This window comes from Salmo trutta, chromosome 26 (assembly GCF_901001165.1).
Source record: "Salmo trutta chromosome 26, fSalTru1.1, whole genome shotgun sequence".
NCBI lineage: Eukaryota > Metazoa > Chordata > Actinopteri > Salmoniformes > Salmonidae > Salmo > Salmo trutta.
The window spans coordinates 13,859,935-13,879,074 of record NC_042982.1 but is presented as its reverse complement, the minus strand read 5'-3'; the positions used below and the strand labels follow the sequence as shown (position 1 = coordinate 13,879,074).

The window sequence follows — 19,140 nt, the reverse complement described above, 5'->3', positions numbered from 1 at the left end:
TCGTCGAAGGAATGAGCGTTACACCGAGGCCTGTACTCTGGAGCAGGATCGATTTGGAGGTGGAGGGTCCGTCATGGTTTGGGACGGTGTGTCACAGCATCATCGGACTGAGCTTGTTGTCATTGCAGATAATCTCAAAGCTGTCCGTTACAGGGAGGACATCCTCCTCCCTCATGTGGTACCCTTCCTGCAGGCTCATCCTGACATGACCCTCCAGCATGACAATGCCTCCAGCCATACTGCTCGTTCTGGGTGTGATTTCCTGCAAGACAGGAATGTCAGTGTTCTGCCATGGCCAGCGAAGAGCCCGGATCTCAATCCCATTGAGCACTTCTGGGACCTGTTGGATTGGAGGGTGAGGGCTAGGGCCATTCCCCCCAGAAATGTCCAGGATCTTGCAGGTGCCTTGGTGGAAGAGTGGGGTAACATCTCACAGCAAGAACTGGCAAATCCGGTGCAGTCCATGAGGAGATGCACTGCAGTACTTAATGCAGCTGGTGGCCACACCAGATACTGACTGTTACTTTTGATTTGGACCCCCCCTTTGTTCAGGGACACATTATTCAATTTAGGTTAGTCACATGTCTGTGGAACTTGTTCAGTTTATGTCTCAGTTGTTGAATCTTGTTATATTCATACAAATATTTACAATTGTTAAGTTTGCTGAAAATAAACGCAGTTGACAGTGAGAGGACCTTTCTTTTTTTTGCTGAGTTTAGATTTAAGAGGATTAGTGGTCAGTAATCTATGTTAGTTAAAGTGTTCTTTATTTGCCTTTGTGGCCTATAAGAGGTAGGCCTATTTGTTACTATTCAGATTCCACCCAAAGAAAATAAACACATTTTCAAGGTTCCAAAAGCCAACAGCAACAATTTATGACGATTTGGGAGGGGCAACACTGAAAGTAGGCTCGTCTTTAGCTGAGGACTAAATATAAAACCAAAAACAAACACTACTGTAGTAGGATTTCGTATTATGTTTCTGGTGTGTTCATTTCTGGGCTACTGTTGCTGATTTGTTCGTTGCCAGGGGGATCGTGAGGAAGTTCATGAGCAGTTTTGGAATGAGGCCTCCCTCATTCCAACACTCCCTCTATCCTGAATGCCAAAAACGAAAGGCATTCCTGTCAAAAAAGAGCTGGGTGCAAGCCAAGAATTTCCCAATATGGTATGGAATCAGTTGCCTGAATACTCACTACCTCAGCATTCACATACAATACCAGTCAAAAGTTTAGACACACCTACTCAACAAGGGTTTTTCTTTATTTTTACTATGTTCTACCTTGCAGAATAACAGTGAAGACATTTAAAAATATGAAATAACACATGGAATAATGTAGTAACCAAAAAAGTGTTAAACAAATAAAAATATATTTTAGATTTTTCTAAGTAGCCACCCTTTGCCTTGATGACAGCTTTGCACACGCTTGGCACTCTCTCAACCAGCTTCATGAGGTAGTCACCTGGAATGCATTTCAATTAACAGGTGTGCCTTGTGAAAAGTAAATTTGTGGAATGTCTTTCCTTCTTAATGCGTTTGAGCCAATCAGTTGTGTTGTGACAAGGTAGGGGTGGTATACAGAAGATAGCCATATTTGGTAAAAGACCAAGTCCATATTATGGAAAGAACAGCTAAAATAAACAAAGAGAAAAGACAGTCCATCATTACTTTAAGACATGAAGGTCGGTCAATGCGGTACATTTCAAGAACTTTGAAAGTTCCTTCAAGTGCAGTCGCAAAAACCATTAAACTCTATGATGAAACTGGCTCTCATGAGGACCGACACAAGAAAGGAAGACCCAGAGATACCTCTGCTGTAGAGGATAAGTTAATTGCACCTCGGATTGCAGCCCAAATAAATGCTTTACAGAGTTCAAGTAACAGACACATCTCAACATCAACTGTTCAAAGGAGAATCAGGCCTTCATGGTCAAATTGTTGCTAAGAAACCACTACTAAAGGACACCAATAAGAAGGGACTTACTTGGGCCAAGAAACACCAGCAATGGACATTAGACCGGTGGAAATCTGTACTTTGGTCTGATGAGTCCAAATGAGAGATTTCTGGTTCCAACCGCTGTGTCTTTGCAAGACGCGGAGTAGGTGAACGGATGATCTCCATTTGTGTGGTTCCCACCATGAAGCATGGAGGAGGAAGTGTGATAGTGTAGGCGTGCTTTGCTGGTGACACTGTCAGTGATTTATTTAGAATTCAAGGCACACTTAAACAGCATGGCTACCACAGCATTCTGCAGCGATTCGCCATCGCATCTGGTTTGCACTTAGTGGGACTTTCATTTAGTAAATATAAAGAAAAACCCTGAGAAGGTATTCAAACTTTTGACTGGTACTGTACGTTTTAAGAATAAGTCACTCATAGAAGTTCTTCAGCAGCCAGCCAACCAACCATGCCTGAAACTCAGTGACACTAAACCAACAATAGGCTATGTCATAATTAAGTCTGACTGCAAACATTGAAGTCGTTTGTGTTGACGAGGGGAAAGGAGGGGCTTTGTACAAAACAAAGTCATCAGCAATTGGATTGTCTCTAACCAATCAGTGTATCAACCCATCGGTTTTTGGACCAATCAGATGGCCACAAATGTGTTCACGTTTGGTGAAGCGTCGGGCAGGTTCTCGGATCCAGACTCCTTGCAGAGAAGAAGCTCACGTCCGTGGCCTAGCGTTTGGCAAGAGCAAGGAGTCTGGGTAGCCAGACAAGGTGTCACCAGAGGTTTATGTTAATGTAAGCTCCAGTGTTATTGGCCGTGTTTGAGAGGCTCGAAACTGTAATGTGTCATAGGTAAATTGTGACTGACTGATCTACAAATAATAATGAGTAGTTATTTATGATGCAAGGTTCTTTGTAGATCAGTCGGCAGTCGCCTGCGCAGTCGGCAGCAACGCCGAACTAGCCCAATGTGCTTCCATCAGTAGCTTGACACAAAAGACTTGTGGTGAGCATAATCAACAACCTCTGCATCATTCAAGACTGTTGCTTTGTGAGAAGATGTTGAAGTTCAGTTAGCCATTATTACTGTGTAAGTAAATATCTTAAAAAGTACCCAGGGCCTTGCCTTGGCTCCAAGTCAGAGCAGGTCCACCGGAACTACAGCCCAGTGAGTCACAGATGCTGACCCGCATAGATGGAAATAGAATAGTGTGAGCCTTCTGGGTAAAACACGGGGATAAATCCTCAGTGGAAATGCACCATTAGTTAAAGAGATCTGTGATGGATGATGATGTGACTTCCTGGAGCCAAGAGACATCAGGATGGAAGGAAATGAATCACAAGGATGGTTAGCAGGAAACACTAGGATGACATGGTGATGACATACTACCACAGAGACGCCTGCCCGCCCTACCGCCTAGGCTGCCCACCAAACTACGAGAAACACTGGTCAGTTACTGATTGATCACATATCGCCTTTATTAAATACTTAACAACCTCCCCTACAGTGAACGGTTACAAAATGGTACCTCTCATCAAACAGGACACTGTTCAATTTACAAAGCAGTCACTTTTTGGAAAGGGAAAACAATTAAAAAAAGACACTTGTATAGCCAGGTCACCCCAGACTTTTCCTACCTCTACGGAATTAAGTGAGTTTATTTTATTTGTTTGAAACTTCAACAAAACAAGAATGTCAGTGTCTGTTTCTCCTCTCACGGTTACAGGCTGCATCGCACTTAAATGCAGGCGGGAAGTCTCTCTCACCAAATGATTTGATTTAACTGTCATGTGACATAGGGAGGAGACAGGCAGATATAAGTATAAAAAAATAAATTAAAATGATCATATCTCACACATGACAGACAGACACTCATGACAGTTGTGGTTTTCAATTGTACAGTTCTGACTCAGTGGCAGAGAGGTGTGAGTGGAACCTCAAGCAGGGGTGTGTGGGGTGGTGGGACCAACATGGCCGACATAGTCATAGGCTTCACCCCGACACACAACAAACAAACAGAAGAGGCTAGAGAGAACACAGTGCTGAAAGAGCAGAGGGCTCAAATATATAAAACAAAAAAGAGACAGCCGACAGAGGAGAAAGACTGACAGATAACAGACAGACAAGCACAAAGAAATTACTTCAAATCAAGCAAACAAAAGAGTTGTATTCATATATAATATACTGTACTGTTATAACGCTACAGGCAGAGGGATTGGCAGTAAATATTCTCTATGTGTTATCTTAGCCTGTGATTGGACTAGAAAAGATACAATGATTGACAAGAATTCTTCCCACGGCGACAGTGGAAGTCAGTGACGTGAAAGGGTTGGTGGGATGGGACAGAACGGTTGATAAAGGGAGAGTTTGGAGACTGGAGTTACAAACAAATGCAAAGGAAAATGAACAGGACTAGGAGGAGCATAAATGAGGAAGTACAGCCCATTTAAATCTCTGGACTCTTATGTTACTGTTGTCCAACAATTGTTTTCTCTCAAAGCAGGGAGGAACTCTCATAAAGGGAATACATTTATTTATACATCTGTTTGTTTTAAAATAGAGGTCTCTCTTTCCCAGACTCCAACATATCCCTCCCTCCCACACCCTCCCTCCCCGGCCCCAAAGTCTGTTATAGAATCTCATTAGCAAACACTGCAGGTGTGACGCCTGACCAACACGTTCAAACGTTCACCGCCTGTGGCCAGTCCGGCTCCCGCCTCAGTGTGCTCCTTGCTGATGCGTTCAGTGTTCGTGTCTAAAACAATGTTCGACCAGCCAGGTGGATAGGCTCAGATATCACTGGCAGAAGGGTGATGCCGTGGGGTCAAAGCCTTTGAAAACCTCCTTCAGAGAAGCATTGTCCTGCTCCGTGGTGGTGGTGTCGCCAGGCTGGGCAGGGCTGTTCCCACCAAAGGGGCTGCCAGAGCCGCTGGGCTTGCTGGCCTGTTTCACCATGGTGAAGAGCGAGGACACAGGCAGGTTGTGGACACCCGCCGGGGCCTGCTCAGCAGCACCAGGGGTACCCTGTCCGGCCGTGGAGGAGCCAGAGGCAGCAGGACCTCCGGGGGGGCCGGTGGACGGCGAGGGTGCAGGCTTGGGCCTGGGCCGGTTATAGCTGTTGTAGCGGTCAGTGGACTGCTCGCTGCTCTTCTCTGGCTCCGGCTGGTCCAGGGCAGACTTACGGACAAACAGGGGCTCCTTGGCCTTGAGCTTGGCTGGCGCCGCCTCACTGGGTTTGGGCTCTGTGGGGCCGCTGCTGGGGGTTGTGTTTGTGGCGGCACCAGGGCCCTCAAGTTTACCTGCACTAGGAGTCCGGGGGTCATATAGACTGATCCCACTCAGCACACTGCTGCCACCAACTGCACCCCCTCCACGGCCCACCCCACCTGCAGACAGTAGCCGAGGGTCGTAGGGGGCGATGGTGGGGGAGGAGGAACCGGCGGTGGGTGGAGGGGCTACCGGGGAGACCGTCAGAGAGGGGACAGGAGACTCTGAAGGCTGCTTCAGGGCAGATTTCTGCGGCTGGAGCCGTGGGTCAGCGGGGGCTTTGCGGGCCATTCGAGGATCGACGGGCTTGTCGACAGGGGTGGGCAACAAAGCAGGAGGCCCCGGCAAGAGAGTTGTTGGAGGGACAAGGGGGAGAGGAGGGGATGACTGCGAGGGGCTGGATGAGGCGTTAACAGTCTTGAGGATGCGAGAGAGCAGCTCAAAGTCTGGGAGGGAGGAGGAGGCTGGAGCGGGGGGTTCTAAGGAGGGAGGGGGGGCGGGTGGGGTAGGGGGGAGGGCCGTGTGGATCCGCTGCTGGCTGCGTGAGAGGCGGGGGTCCAGGGCTGAGACAGGGGGGATGCCTGGGGGGAGGGGGAGGAGGTCCTGTTTAGGGATTGGGATGGGGATGAGGTCCTCGGGGTTCCATGTCACTGTCTTAGCGTATGGGGGCATGTGCAGGAGAATGTCCTTCTTGATGTGGCTGAACTGCTTCAGCTGGGAGCGCGGGTCCCTCAGGGCCATGCCCATCAGGGGGTCCAGGGGGATGGGCACAGGCTTGTCCCTCAGAACCCTCTCCATCTCCTCCTCCTCTGCAGGGGGCGCCGTGAGGGGCGGGGGCTTGTACACCAGGGGGGCGTCTGGTTTAGGGGTGAGGGTGGCGGTGGCAAGCCGGGCCAGGCGGGGGTCTGCAGGGGTGATGGTGGATGCCGAGGAGGGGTTGGGAGAGTCCAAGGCCTGGGCAGAGTCTGTGGCCCGGGAGAGGCGGGGATCACGAGCCAGCCGGGGATCCCCCTGGCGGGGGTCCGCCGGTCGGATGGGGGGGTGCGCTGGGGAGCCTTTCTGGAGGCGGGGGTCGCTGGGTGGGCCCTCAGGTTTGGGGGGCCCCTGGCTCTGCTGGCGGAGCGTCTTCAGGATGGATGTGACACTGCCGCCTCCATCCTCATCCTCACTGGAGTACCAGTTAGCTGAGTCACCTAGGAGGTAAAGCAACAGGAATCAGTGATGACACCCAGTTTAGAAACCACAACCAGTATAGCAACCACAACCACCAAAAACTAGGGGTGTGAACCTTTAAACATTTAAACGTATTTGGGACCCTTAACATCAAGAATAATGTTTTTTTCCCCCACAATTTTTATCACAGTGTAGCTGGCTCGCCTGCTCTTTCTCTTTGCAAATGATGGGAGTGTGTTCAGTCTTCGGTCTGTAGCGTGTAGAATATCCTAGCCTATTCATTGTTGACAGGCCCTGCTTTACTGAAGTTGTGAGACATTGCAAGCCAAGAAATTTCGAGACACAGCATTCCATTGGGAGATAAAGCTTTTGATTGCCGGTAGATAGGCCTAGTGTACAGTTCTGACTGTCTGCCTGGTGGCTGACCAGCCTATACTGTGCCCCTCCTCTCTCTATCCGTCCATGGCTAGCTCGCTCTGAAAGATGTGAGTGTTTGTGTTCTCGGAAGTACGGCAACTAATCAGTCTCGTCCTTTCCAAAAATACTGAATCTTAGGTGTCGATTCCTAGTGGAAGATGTTTTGTTTCTACTAAATGTCTTGTTAAGTCACGGTATTTCAACTTTAAAGTACATTTGTAGGAGAGTGGTCTTGCGAGCAGGCAGGCAGGCTGCGCACAGGCAGCTCAAGATAATTTGATTGACAGTTCCTTTACAGAGAAATGTAATGCCTGTTCACTGGTGCTTCAAAACTATCTCCAGAGAAGGTTTTGTGTTGGCATTTAAAAAGCCATAGTGTACCCTTACAGCCGTAGCCCTTCTAAGGGTATATGACTGCGGTAGATTTGACTTCATTGCCTTTCCCAAGTGGTCATACATATGTAATAGGACCATTATTCTGCATTGACGTGGAATTGTATTATATTTTTCTTATAGTTTTAATGGAAAACAAAAAAAATTGCTGTTTTAAACATTAAGCAAAATTGTCCCTTTGTCACATCCCTACTGAAATCCACCTACAATCAGGGCCGCGGGCCAATTTTTTCTGGAGTGGATGGTCGGGGGCCGGAACATAATTACAAATCATTTGTAGACTGCAATTTGACCGCAAGAACCCCAAACAGATATAATATTTGACTAAAACAATTTCAGACCTTGCTTACATTTGTATACAATCACATGTACAGTATCGCTCCTTTATGCCTGGGAATACTTGGGAACAGATTTAAAAAATGACTATTTTTTTTTTTAACAGTCTTTTATGTCCAACAATGAAAAAACAGAAAACTTGGGGGGCCAAATAAAAACACCCGCGGGCCAAAATCGGCCCGCGGGTCGTCAGTTGGAGAACCCTGACTTAAATCAATGTCAGAGCCCAAGATAATTAGTAAAGTATCTCACACAACAACAGCTCCACCTAGCGAGGGTGTAGAGGCCAATTGGAGTCCCTAATCTGATCCATGGGAGTATATTACGCAACCACAGCCCAGAGGATGTTGACTCTGCTGAGGGGTTCCCGGTGAGGGTCAACGGTGTCATACAGACATTTCCTGCCTCCCCGGGATACATATACACTACCAGTCAAAAGTTTGGGGTCACTTAGACACTTCCTTGTTTTTGAAAGAAAAGCTATTTTTTTTGTCTATTAACATCAAATTGATCAGAAATACAGTGTAGACATTGTTAATGTTGTAAATTAATATTGTAGCTGGAAACTACTTTTTTATGGAATATCTACATAGGCGTACAGAGGTCCATTATCAGCAAAGCAACCATCACTCCTGTGTTCCAATGGCACGTTACAGAACAGCACAAACTTGGCTCTAACCAGAAAGGAAAGATGAGTGGGAGGCCCCGGTGCACAACTGAGCAAGAGGACAAGTACATTAGTGTCGAGTTGGAGAAACAGACGCCTCACAAGTCCTCAACTGTCAGCTTCATTAAAATATTAACCGCAATACACCAGCCTCAACGTCAACAGTGAAGAGGCGACTCCGGGATGCTGGCTTTCTAGGCAGAGTTCCTCTGTCCAGTGTCTGTGTTCTTTTGCCCATCTTAATAATTTATTTTTATTGGCCAGTCTGAGATATGGCTTTTTCTTTGCAACTCTGTCTAGAAGGCCAGCATCCCGGAGTCGCCTCTTCACTGTTGACGTCGAGACTGGTGTTTTGCAAGTACTTTTTAAGCCTGTAAATGAACCCACAAACGCTGACGCTCCAGATACTCAATTAGTCCAAAGAAGGCCAGTTTTATTGCTTCTTTAATCAGAACAAGTTTTCAGCTGTGCTAACATAATTGCAAAAGGGTTTTCTAATGATCAATTAGCCTTTTAAAATTATAAACTTGGATTAGCTAACGCAACGTTGCCATTGGAACATAGGAGTGATAGTGGCTGATAATGGGCTTCTGTACGCCTATGTAGATATTCCATTAAAAACCAGCCGTTTCCAGGTACAATAGTCATTTACAACATTAACAATATCTACACTGTATTTCTGATCAATATGATGTTATTTTAATCAACAAAAAATTTGCTTTTCTTTCAAAAACAAGGACATTTCTAAGTGACCCGAAACTTTTGAACGGTAGTGTACATTTGTATCCAAACAAAAAGAGACAGGAACACTGTCAACTTTCCACGGACTTAAGCAAGCACTTTTCGGGGCTAAAACCGTACAACTTATGAATCATACCATTAGCTTTAGTTGTGTCCTAAATGGCACTCTATTCCCTTTATAGTGATCTACTTTTGACCAGGGCCCAGCCAGGGACGTAGCCAGGGTTTACACAGCATATGCACTCGACTCAACCTTTTTTATGCGCTCTATGTAGCCTATACGGGTGAGCGCGACCTCTAGCCAGTATTTATATTGTGTCTGTATCAATATTGCATAGTCCTGCAGTGTTTATACTGTGTCAGTGGGAATTGTTTGTTTTGTCTATGGAGAATTGAGACGGTGCCTGCAGTAATTTCCCATGGTGGTGCATGCCAGGTTTACCAGGCCCAGGAGAAGTGCTTATGTTATTGCCTGTGCTGGCTTGCCGTTATATTAGTCCCTAAGCAAAATAGACATCAATACAGTGTCTATGGCTCGAGGGCCACATCGGGATTTCAAAATGTATCGAGGGGAAGGGCAATTACTTGAAAACGTATAGGTCCATTATAATTTCAACAGACTACATTCTATCTAGTTTTAGACATTGAAGAGTGGCCTGGGTGGCCTAGACAGGTGGAGCACTTCAGCAACTCTCTATCTATCCTATCTCTATGTCCTATCCAACTGTAAGTCGCTCTGGATAAGAGCGTCTGCTAAATGACTAAAATGTAAATGTAAATAACCTTTTTTTTTTTTTTTTTTTAAGTGACCTGGAGAGTTTTTTAACCCCCTAGAGTCTAAGCCTGGGGGGGTTCTACTAAGCTAACATATGGAATTGTTTTAAGATGATCATACCAAGGATCATTTAGATATTTGATTTTAAATTTTAGGACCCCTTTAGGTATAAAAAAAATATTAAAAAATTATTTGATGAAACACTGAACGTATGTTGCCCCTGGTCTACAGTGTGTGTGAAGAGCGTACCGTCCGCATCCCTCTCTCCTCCCCCCTTGGCCAGTCTGGCCCTCTCCTCGTCCTCCTGCTGTTTCTGCTGGATTCTCAGGAACAGCATGCGCTGGGCCGGCGGCAGGAAGTCGGGCATGCCCATCCCCGCCTGCTGACTGGCCGAGCCTCCGTTCGAGGGAACATCCGGGCCTCCCATGGAGCTCTGGTTTCCTCCCGATCCTCTTCCTTCTTGTTCGTCCATCCCTCCAAAGCCCTGGAAGTCATCACCTGGAAGGTACAGGAGGAGGATTGACAACTACAACACTCTGAGACACATTACAGTACAGGTTTAGATTCAATCTGAAATTATATTGGAGGGGCCAATATTAGTCTCTGATGCAAACAGTGACTGTATGGTTCGTTCATTATGTGATACGCTGTCAGCTCAGCTTACCTTCCTCCTCCACCCCATCCATATTCATGTCTTGCTGCTGGTTGAAGAAGCTGTCAAAGAAGTTACCCCCTGGAGGAGGTCCGGGGGGCATCATGGGCCCCCCTTCTGGGCCAAAGCCTGGCATCATGGGGGGTCCTCCGGGGCCCATAGGCGGGGGAGGACCCATTGACATGTCTGGGGGCATCATGCCAGGTGGAGGGAACCGAGGCGGAGGCCCACCGGGGAGCCCTTGGGGGCCAGTTACACCAGCTTGGCCTGTGGCAGTTCCTGGGGTCTGACCTCTGTAGAGAGAAGGATTGTTGAGTTAAACCATGTTCCTAGTACATACTCAAACTATAAAAGCCACATAAATAGGTGTGGATGGATGTGAAAAGCTCACCTGTGATTAGCTAGTTTCTGAGCTAGCTGTCCAGTGGGCTGCACCTTGATCTCAAACAGCGAGGGGATCTTCTTCCCACCATTGCCGGAACAGGGGGGTGGGGGGCCCATGGATGGTGGTGGGGGACCATTGGGGTTGGGAGGGCCCTGGTAGGGGCCACTTTCTGGGTAGGGGGGGAGGGGGGCCAGGACAGGGACCGGGCCCTTGGGTAGGCCCTGGGCCGGGGAGGCCGTTGGGGGACATGGGGCCCTGTGGTGGTCCAGGAGGTCCAAAGTCCCCAGAACCAGAGTTGTCAGGGGGCCCTGGTCTGGGCGGTGTCGGGAGCAGGCCCACCCCTGGAGGAGGCTTGGGAAGGGGGTTGATCCCCTGCTTCTTTAGCTCCTCCACCTCCTTCTCATCCTCAGCTCCAGCCTCTGCATCCTCCGCAAGCATCTAGGAACACAAGAGATGAAAAGGTGATCAAAAGGGGTTAACAGACTAACACAGACAGAGCAAGAAACACCAGAAATGAGGAGTGAGTGAAAGTGTGAGAGCGTTAAAGAAACAGAGGTGGTGTCTAAATCCACTTGAGGACGGCTCACCTTGTTCAGCAGGTCTTGGGTGTCGTCGGTCAGAGGCTCGTGGGAGAACATGCATTCGTCTCCATTCACACAGCTCCCGGTGGTGTGGAATAGCTTGCAGGGGAAATCACGTGCTGGCGAGTTAAAGAACTATGGATGGCCTGGATGGACTGAACTCACTCAAAGACCGTCTCATGGCCATATAGGCCCGATACTCAAAAAGCATCCCAGGGGTAGCAGTGATATAGGCTATACTAAACTTGGCAACTAGTATGGCCGTTCTAGTTATGCTAGCTGTAAACACACACTGAAGGGAATATATGAAATGTCTTATCTAATACAAAGTGGACTGCAGGTAAAGGATATCATGCATGTAGGGGCAGTTTTCAGCCCGCGCGCAGAAGCCGGTGATGTAGAACTTGCAGAGTTCTTTCTTCTTGGGCAGCTCAATGTCGTGGCTGAAGTTGCAGTGTTCCCCCTGGAAAGTTGGCAAAGAGATAAAACGATCAAAATCACGTTTGGACAAGATTTTAAAAAGTAGTTGACATGTTAGAAGAATGATTTGACATTCTATTGAGAATGCCTCTCCGCTCAAATTCTATGATTTCATTCTTACCCAAGTACAGCGGCCCTCCATGTAGTACTTGCAGATAGCTTTCCCTTTCTTGTCTTGGTGCTTGTCCCCCTGGTGCTTGTTGTGCTGGCCGCCTCCTCCATCCTGCACCACAACACAAACAAACAGGTTCTATTTGGCCTTGCGGTGAGGTCTTCCAAGGATTACTAGTTTTAGAGTGTTATCAGAAATCCAACTTGTACAGGTTGAGTATTCATTCAGAGGAGCGAGCAGGTCTGTAAGGTGTTGGTTTAATTCTCACCCCCATGTCCCCCATGTCTCCATTGTTGTCCTCTTCGTGACCCTGGTCTCCGCCCCCTCGGCCTCTCCCTCGGTTCCGCCCTCGGCCTCCCCGGTTCATACCACGCCCTTGTTTCCCACGGCCCCTTCCCCGCCCACCTTTGCCACCTGGTTGGAGCAGGGAGAAAGACACTTCATCAGTGGGCTACAATGGAACAAGCAAGGCAACCATTTTGGATCGGGTGCAAAGCATGTTTACTTAGAAAGGACATCAGAACAGCTAACCTAGTATGTATATTACAGTAGCATGACTAAGTATTGTTTAGTATGAATAATTCTGACAGCCAACTCACCCCTTCCACGGTCTTTGGACTTCCTGTACTGAGAGTATTCATCATAGTCATCTTCACCCATGTGGTCATAGTCATCATCTCCATACTAGAACACAACATCAACTGAATGAGGAACAATTCAGAAACCAGAATATACTTTCCTGAGATGTTCAGCATTTTGCTGCTTTAGCAGCACACCAGTACGATTGATAGATAATTTCACATTGTCTGTGCATCTGGGGCCAGAGGATGACTGACTCACCTCCATCTCATCTCCTCCTCCTCCTCCTCCTCCCCCTCCTCCGTACATCATCCCTTCTCCGTCCTCATTGTCTCCACCCATCTTGCCCCCTCGCCCCCGACCCCTGCTCCCTCCTCTTCCTCTACCTCCACGCCCTCCTCCTCTCATGCCTCCTCGACCTCGCTGGTTCTTCATACGACCTTTACCTCCTGTGGAGAAAGAAAACGAAACACTGTCAGCACCTTTTGTTAGCATATGAAAGGCACGCGGGGACCTGCAAGCAAACTAGTAAAGGTTGTTCAATTCACCTCTGACCCCATTTTTGCTACCTCTGCCCCCGCGACTGTTGCCCCTTCCACCTCCATCACCGCTGCCTCCCTCCTTGGCCTTGCGGTACTGGTTGAGCTCCTTGGTGAAGTCATCGTAGTCTTCATCGCCCATCTCCTCGTCCTCCTCTCCCTCGTAGTTCTCCTCTTCATAATCGCCGTAGCCCCCGTAGCCTTGCTTGTCCATCTTTACGTAGCTGCCCTTCTTAGGCATGGGGCCACCGTGGCCGGAGGACGGGGCTGGTGGGTAACCTCCAAGGGACTTGGAAACAATCAATCATTGTTAGACCACTGTGATTACATGGTAGTAAACAGATTAGTAACTCCACAGCAAGTATATTCAATCATGTGATTTAGAGCACTGCCATGGGGTAACTTACAGAAGGGGGGTACGTAGGGCTATAGTCCCGATACTTCCTCTTCTCACTTGGGCTATAGTCAGAGTCATCGCTAAAGTCTGAGTGGTCATCACTGGAGGAGGCATGACGCTGTAACACCACACACACAACACAGAAAGAGGGATAGGTTGAGTGAAAAAGAACTTAGAAACATCTTTAAACTACAGTAGGAAAGCAATAACCTCCCTGATCTGAAGGGTCTGTATAGGACGATGACACCCAGAACAGAGCTGGATGTGAAACACACAAACACACAAACATTTACTTTGTGCTTGGATTTGCGTCTCTTCTTGGCTCTCCTCTTCTCCTTCTCCCGCTCCCTCTCTTTTCTTCTCTTCCTCTTGTGGCGGCGGGCCTTCTCATCATCCTTCTCATCTCCACTGGCGTGGCGCTCTTTGCTGCGGTGAGTTTTCTCTGGGGGGGCCGCCTCTGCTGCTGCTGTTGTTCCTTCACCTTCATCTTCTCCTCCTCCTCCAGCGCTGGGCTCCTCTGCCACCTCTACCTCTCCACCATCATCCTCCAGCTCCCCCTCTTCCAACTCACCATCCTCACGCCTGTGACAGAGGACAGATAGACAGGACATCAAAATGCTGTTCAAGCCACACTCAGGTCTCATCCGAGTAGTTCATGTTTGGACTCCCAGTATGGGACAGGTGGATGGTTCCTGGGTGTTGAACATTACATTCCTAGACACCACCAGACTATAATAATAAGGGATCAAAGCTTTTTGTCCGGGGAAAGGTACAGTGGAATAAAATGGCATTAACAACCGCGACTGCTAGTTTGGGAATTTGGATAATTCCTTTTTCATGGTGGTAACATTGCGAGTCTCAGGTGTACCCATTTTACATTGAGGTGTAGCCGAGCGAGTCACTTCCCTCATGTTCTAACTCGAGTAATTCAATCTGTAGGTTTCAGTTGCTAATTATGGCGTTTCCTTGTGTGTTTCTGTACGTTTGTCTTGACAGTGGAGATAACACGGTTATCCGCAGGGCCAATCAGCTGTTGTTATCCTTTGACAATGTCTGAGAGCTGCGTTTGTCTGAACTCGTCAAACAGTCACACCACCGTTCACCCACAAACCATGACACAATGTAGGCTGCTCTGCTATAACACTCTGATGAGTTATTAGTGTTTGGGTTGGCTGTTATTGTGGGTGACATGAAGGACCTAGTGTCTGCTGAGAGTCAAGAGGGCCAGATCATGTTTTTCTTAGATTGACCGCATAGGCATAGGCCTACTGACTGTATGCTGGAGATAGGACTGCTAGGGTGTAAAGGCTGTGTGTTATTTCTGGTCAAAACAAGCAGAGTTATTGTCAGGGGGTCAGGGATAAGGTGGGTGTGCTCTGTGGTAAACAAATTAAATGGCAGTTAATATATGGGACAGCAATCAGTAACAGCAAGTTTCTCTGTGAACAGCATTTCAATATAGGTATGACATTTCCATGTGTGTCTAGTGTGTACACTGAGCTTCACTGGTTTGTCTCTATGGACTGGGAAAAGTTGAAAGTGATGCAACTATTATGATGTAACAGGTTGGGGGAGGGCGATTCAGTAGGTCCCAACTTGCTGGACTGGACATGGGCAATCCGTGGGCTCAACATTCAACACTATTTCAAGGACATTTTGAAAGCAATAGGCCCATCACTAAATCGAGTTAGTCATTCCTGTGCAGGGAGACAGAAGTGTTTACATTAAAATAATCTTAAACAGTCTGCTATTTATCAGTGAAGACCAGTCAATTTCATCTCGCAACAGTCCTCAACAGCATACAATATGCTTGCTTAGGAGATTACAAATATTTAACCAACAACCAATACAAATCTCAAACGTTACACAGAAAACCACAATGGTCAAAACTATATTACAACTGGAATAGCTAGGCCTAAATGTAACTAGAGAACACAGACCTAAATGTAACTAAAGAACACAGACAGCAAGAAACAGATACTTTTCCCCCTTGCCAGCTTTCAAGGTGTAGTTTCACACAGAGACACCATTGCACGATTTACTGAAATACACTGGTGTGACAATAAGGCAGGTGTGGTGGTGGTGATGATAAGTAGGATATGACCACCATGTCCATTTGAAGCCTCACTTTAGCCATCGAGTCCAGCCTACAGAGTTAACAGATATTTGCTGACACTGATCAGAGCAGGCTTGAGTAACAGCCTAGCTTTCAGTGTCTGGTATAGCCTAATTTCAAAATGGTACAGGTTAGGCCTTTACTCTATTATCCAAATACAGACTGGAATAGAATTGACTTTTGGCCAAAGTACACAGAAATGGTTTGGGTAGTAAAACAATGAGTTAGATGTAGGCTATAGAATAGACTATACTCTGAGCATACAGACCCAATCTGTGGACATAGGCCTATAGGCCAATTGAAACAAATAAAATGTCAACTATCTCTATACTCACATCACACGGTCCACACCACATCCTCAACATACTAACTTCCTATCTAGGACATGACTTTCCTCCTGGGCCAGAAGGTTTCTGGGTCTTACTAAAGTCTCCTGCTCCTACTTACGTTTAGTTATCCTAAGTTTAGTCTCAGCCAGAGAGGGACCACATATAGATCTTGTCACTCTTAAATAAACTAAATTAATCAAAACGTTTATTTTTCCTTCACTGTCAATGGCATGGTTTTACAACCTGGCCTAAAACAATGGAGTCCACATAATTTAACTCAGCACAGCCTACCCTTTAATCAAGATCTGTCATGGCAGTCACACAAACACTCACGTCCTTCAAGAGGCACTGGGAGGCCATTATTGATGAGCGCTGAGCTTTGCATTGCTGGGGGTTCTATGGACTGACATGGGCACACACAGATCAAAGGCTCTACTGACGCAGCTCTGACTCCTGGCCATTTCCCTAGTGGGGTGCCAGGTACAAGTATTGAGGATTCTGTGGACAAGCAAAACGCTTTATCATGATTTTGCTCAGTTCAGATGCCAGCCAAGCCAACCTATACTTCTACAGAGGTGTCCCACTCCCACTGGCTGGGAGTATGCCTAACCATTTGGCTGTGCAAAGAGATGTTAGGGTCTGGCCAAACCCTATCTTGTCTTGTACTGAATGAAAACGTACTCTTACAACATTATGCAGTGGCCTATTTCAAACTGAGATTACAAGGGTTTTGGTTTATTAATGAAAATGATAGTCAGGCTGGTTAGATTTCCTGACAAATGCCAAGCACCTGTCAACAGCCTCCTCTGGGTTTTAAAGCCTACATCACAACGATAACAACAGATGAGTCAGGAAATGACAGCACTCACTACTGCCAATTAGATATGGCTCTAGTCTACTCTACGCCAAGCAACAATGCCAAGCAACTATTAACAGGGAAAAAAAAGTTACACTTGTATCCAAATATATAGCCTAATAAAAATAAATAATCCGCAATCAAAGGATAGGCTTGGATAATCAGACATCAAACAAGACAACCTTTACTGTTGCTATAAAGTTGTGCGCACGCACTGGACACACCCTATGTGGTTCCAAGAGCATAAACTGAGTTAATACTGAAAGTACCAGGTACAATCACTAATGTATACTCACGTTTTCACTTACAAATACATTTTACAACACTATTCATGCATTATCACAACAGGATTACAGCTTAATTAAAAAGGTCAAAAAGTGTCCTAATAATCAATTAAACTACAAACAATGGGCCTTTATCAAAATTATGGGAAGTACTTACTGTGAGAGGTTTTCTTCACATTCTGCACTCAAAAGCACTGGTATGACCCCCCCAAAGTTTTTGGAACATAATAGTGGTCTCCCCACTTTATTATTAGGGTTTGTGCAATGTTATAACATGGGTTGTTGGGGGGGAATGAATGTTGCAGACAGGGCAATCAGGTAACTAAATAGGGAACATTTGTGTTTTACTTCACTTTTTAGACATCTGAAATGCTTTGCAAACGTTCAACACAGTTCTGGGATTTGGTGGGTGTTTGGGATAACAATCTAAAGTAAAATAGCAGTCTATCCTGAGAAGAGAGAAGGGGGAAACTTTATAGGGGCACGAAATTAGCCAATTTTCCTGAACGTACATGGAAGAAAATCCATTAATGTACAGATGTAGTAATTACTTTTTGTATGGGTGGCACAAACACATTCCAAGTGGAGATGAGAACGATAAAATAATTGTGCAATCACTTTGGTTACATTGTTGCTGACTAGTTAGTATGATCAACTTCACCCCTTGGAATTGTATCAATTTCTTAATTGTTAGTGATTAAATGTTCTATCAATAGCTAGCTAGATGGTTTAGTTAACGTTAACCTGTGGACCAATAGTTAACTTAGCTATAGTTAGCTAATAGAAGCAATTAATTTTATTCGCCGATTCAAGAGGGCTCGATCTACTGGGTGACAAGTGACCATCTGCATCAATTCCAATGACAAAAATGTTTTCAACACAACTAGCTAGTTGCTACAAAGGCAGGCACAATGGCGGCTTTTGGTTTACTAGCTAGTCTGGCTAGATTGGTCTGGCAAGCTAGCTATCAAAAAAGAAACTGCGTAGTTAGCTAGCGTAACTAGTTAGCCACGTCGTTACTTAGCTGGAGTGCCAATAAAGGAAATACATACTATTTCCAACAACTTTCGAATGAAATCAATTACAATCAAGTCGTTAATCTGACCTGAAATACCTAGAATGGAATGATTAATTAGGAAACGGATTAAATTCGCCCTATTGGCTTGGCGGATAGTTTGCAAACTGCCTTTTTTCACGAAGGGAGGCCAGCTAGCCAACTAGCTAGCGAGTTGGAACCTTAGCTAGGCCTTTCTTTGCAATGTAATTTTGCAAAGCTTTTGTGTTCAAAAACGTTTGGACATCTAGGTAATTGGACATGTATTCAGAAATTAATTAATTGTAGCTAGTTAAGTTAATGGTGGACAATTAGCAAGCAAAAAAAATATCCTATTTTTTTTTCTTCATTCGGTCTTTACTTTGATGGGGATGCAACTTTGCTGGATCAGTTATTTGAACTGATGGTCATTTCTTCATAAAATAACTTCTTGAAATACTTATTCAAACTGAACAAATCCCATGTTCATATTTGACCTTCCAGTTTGCGCTGAGCAACGTTTCAAGATGGCGTTCGTTACCTCTGTACTTGTTCCCCAGAAAAAGGCGACTTTAATCCCTTTGAAAGAAAAAAAATGAAAAAGAAACCTGTGCTTTTTATGCCTAAAAAGCACAGGACAAATAAATAGTTTGATAGAAATATGATTGTAGAATTACTCGACCTTTCGTCAGTGAGAAGACTGTGTTCGTGGTTGGTTGTTGTTGGGGAGTTTGGATGGACAGTCATGCTTTCCACAGCCATTTCCTCTAGCTACATTTAGGTGCAAAAAAAATTACAACTCTACTGGCTTATGCGTCACTTAACTTGGATCTACAGTACTTGTTAATGGTTTTAGGAAGAGTTTCAGTTCATAGTAGTCAATTCCCCACTAACAGTTGTTAGAGAAATAGGTAGAAATTGTGTCCTGAGGTTCTCCGTCCTACAGTTGCGCTGTAAAATGAAACTCAACCACTTAAAATGGCTGACTCTTCCAAAGAGAAGGGGCGGGATATTCCGAACGTGACGACATAAACATTACGTTCTCAGACGTTTGTCACTGAAATACCCGAACGTTC

General features: G+C 46.0%; 1 protein-coding gene across 1 annotated transcript; it reads right to left on the bottom strand.

The window, feature by feature from the left end:
* Positions 1-3,405: 3,405 nt before the first annotated feature.
* zc3h4 (zinc finger CCCH-type containing 4) lies at positions 3,406-19,054 on the bottom strand. The gene is made up of 15 exons (XM_029714228.1): positions 18,747-19,054; positions 13,740-14,028; positions 13,457-13,564; positions 13,059-13,338; positions 12,772-12,959; positions 12,531-12,615; positions 12,200-12,345; positions 11,941-12,042; positions 11,691-11,802; positions 11,346-11,455; positions 10,822-11,196; positions 10,714-10,718; positions 10,386-10,666; positions 9,971-10,219; positions 3,406-6,412 (listed from the first exon to the last, which is right to left on the bottom strand). Exons 1-15 carry the CDS (start codon positions 18,824-18,826, stop codon positions 4,749-4,751), a joined length of 4,074 nt encoding a protein of 1,357 aa, XP_029570088.1. The 5' UTR covers positions 18,827-19,054; the 3' UTR covers positions 3,406-4,748.
* Between the last annotated feature and the right edge of the window lie 86 nt (positions 19,055-19,140).

Coding starts and splice junctions, on each gene's coding strand:
- zc3h4 (XM_029714228.1), bottom strand. CDS start 18,826: ATGGCTGTGGAAAGCATGACTGTCCATCCAAACTCCCCAACAACAACC. Junction 13,339..13,456: donor GCCCTACGTACCCCCCTTCT/GTAAGTTACCCC, acceptor ATTGTTTCCAAG/TCCCTTGGAGGTTACCCACC. Junction 12,960..13,058: donor TAGCAAAAATGGGGTCAGAG/GTGAATTGAACA, acceptor CTTTCTCCACAG/GAGGTAAAGGTCGTATGAAG.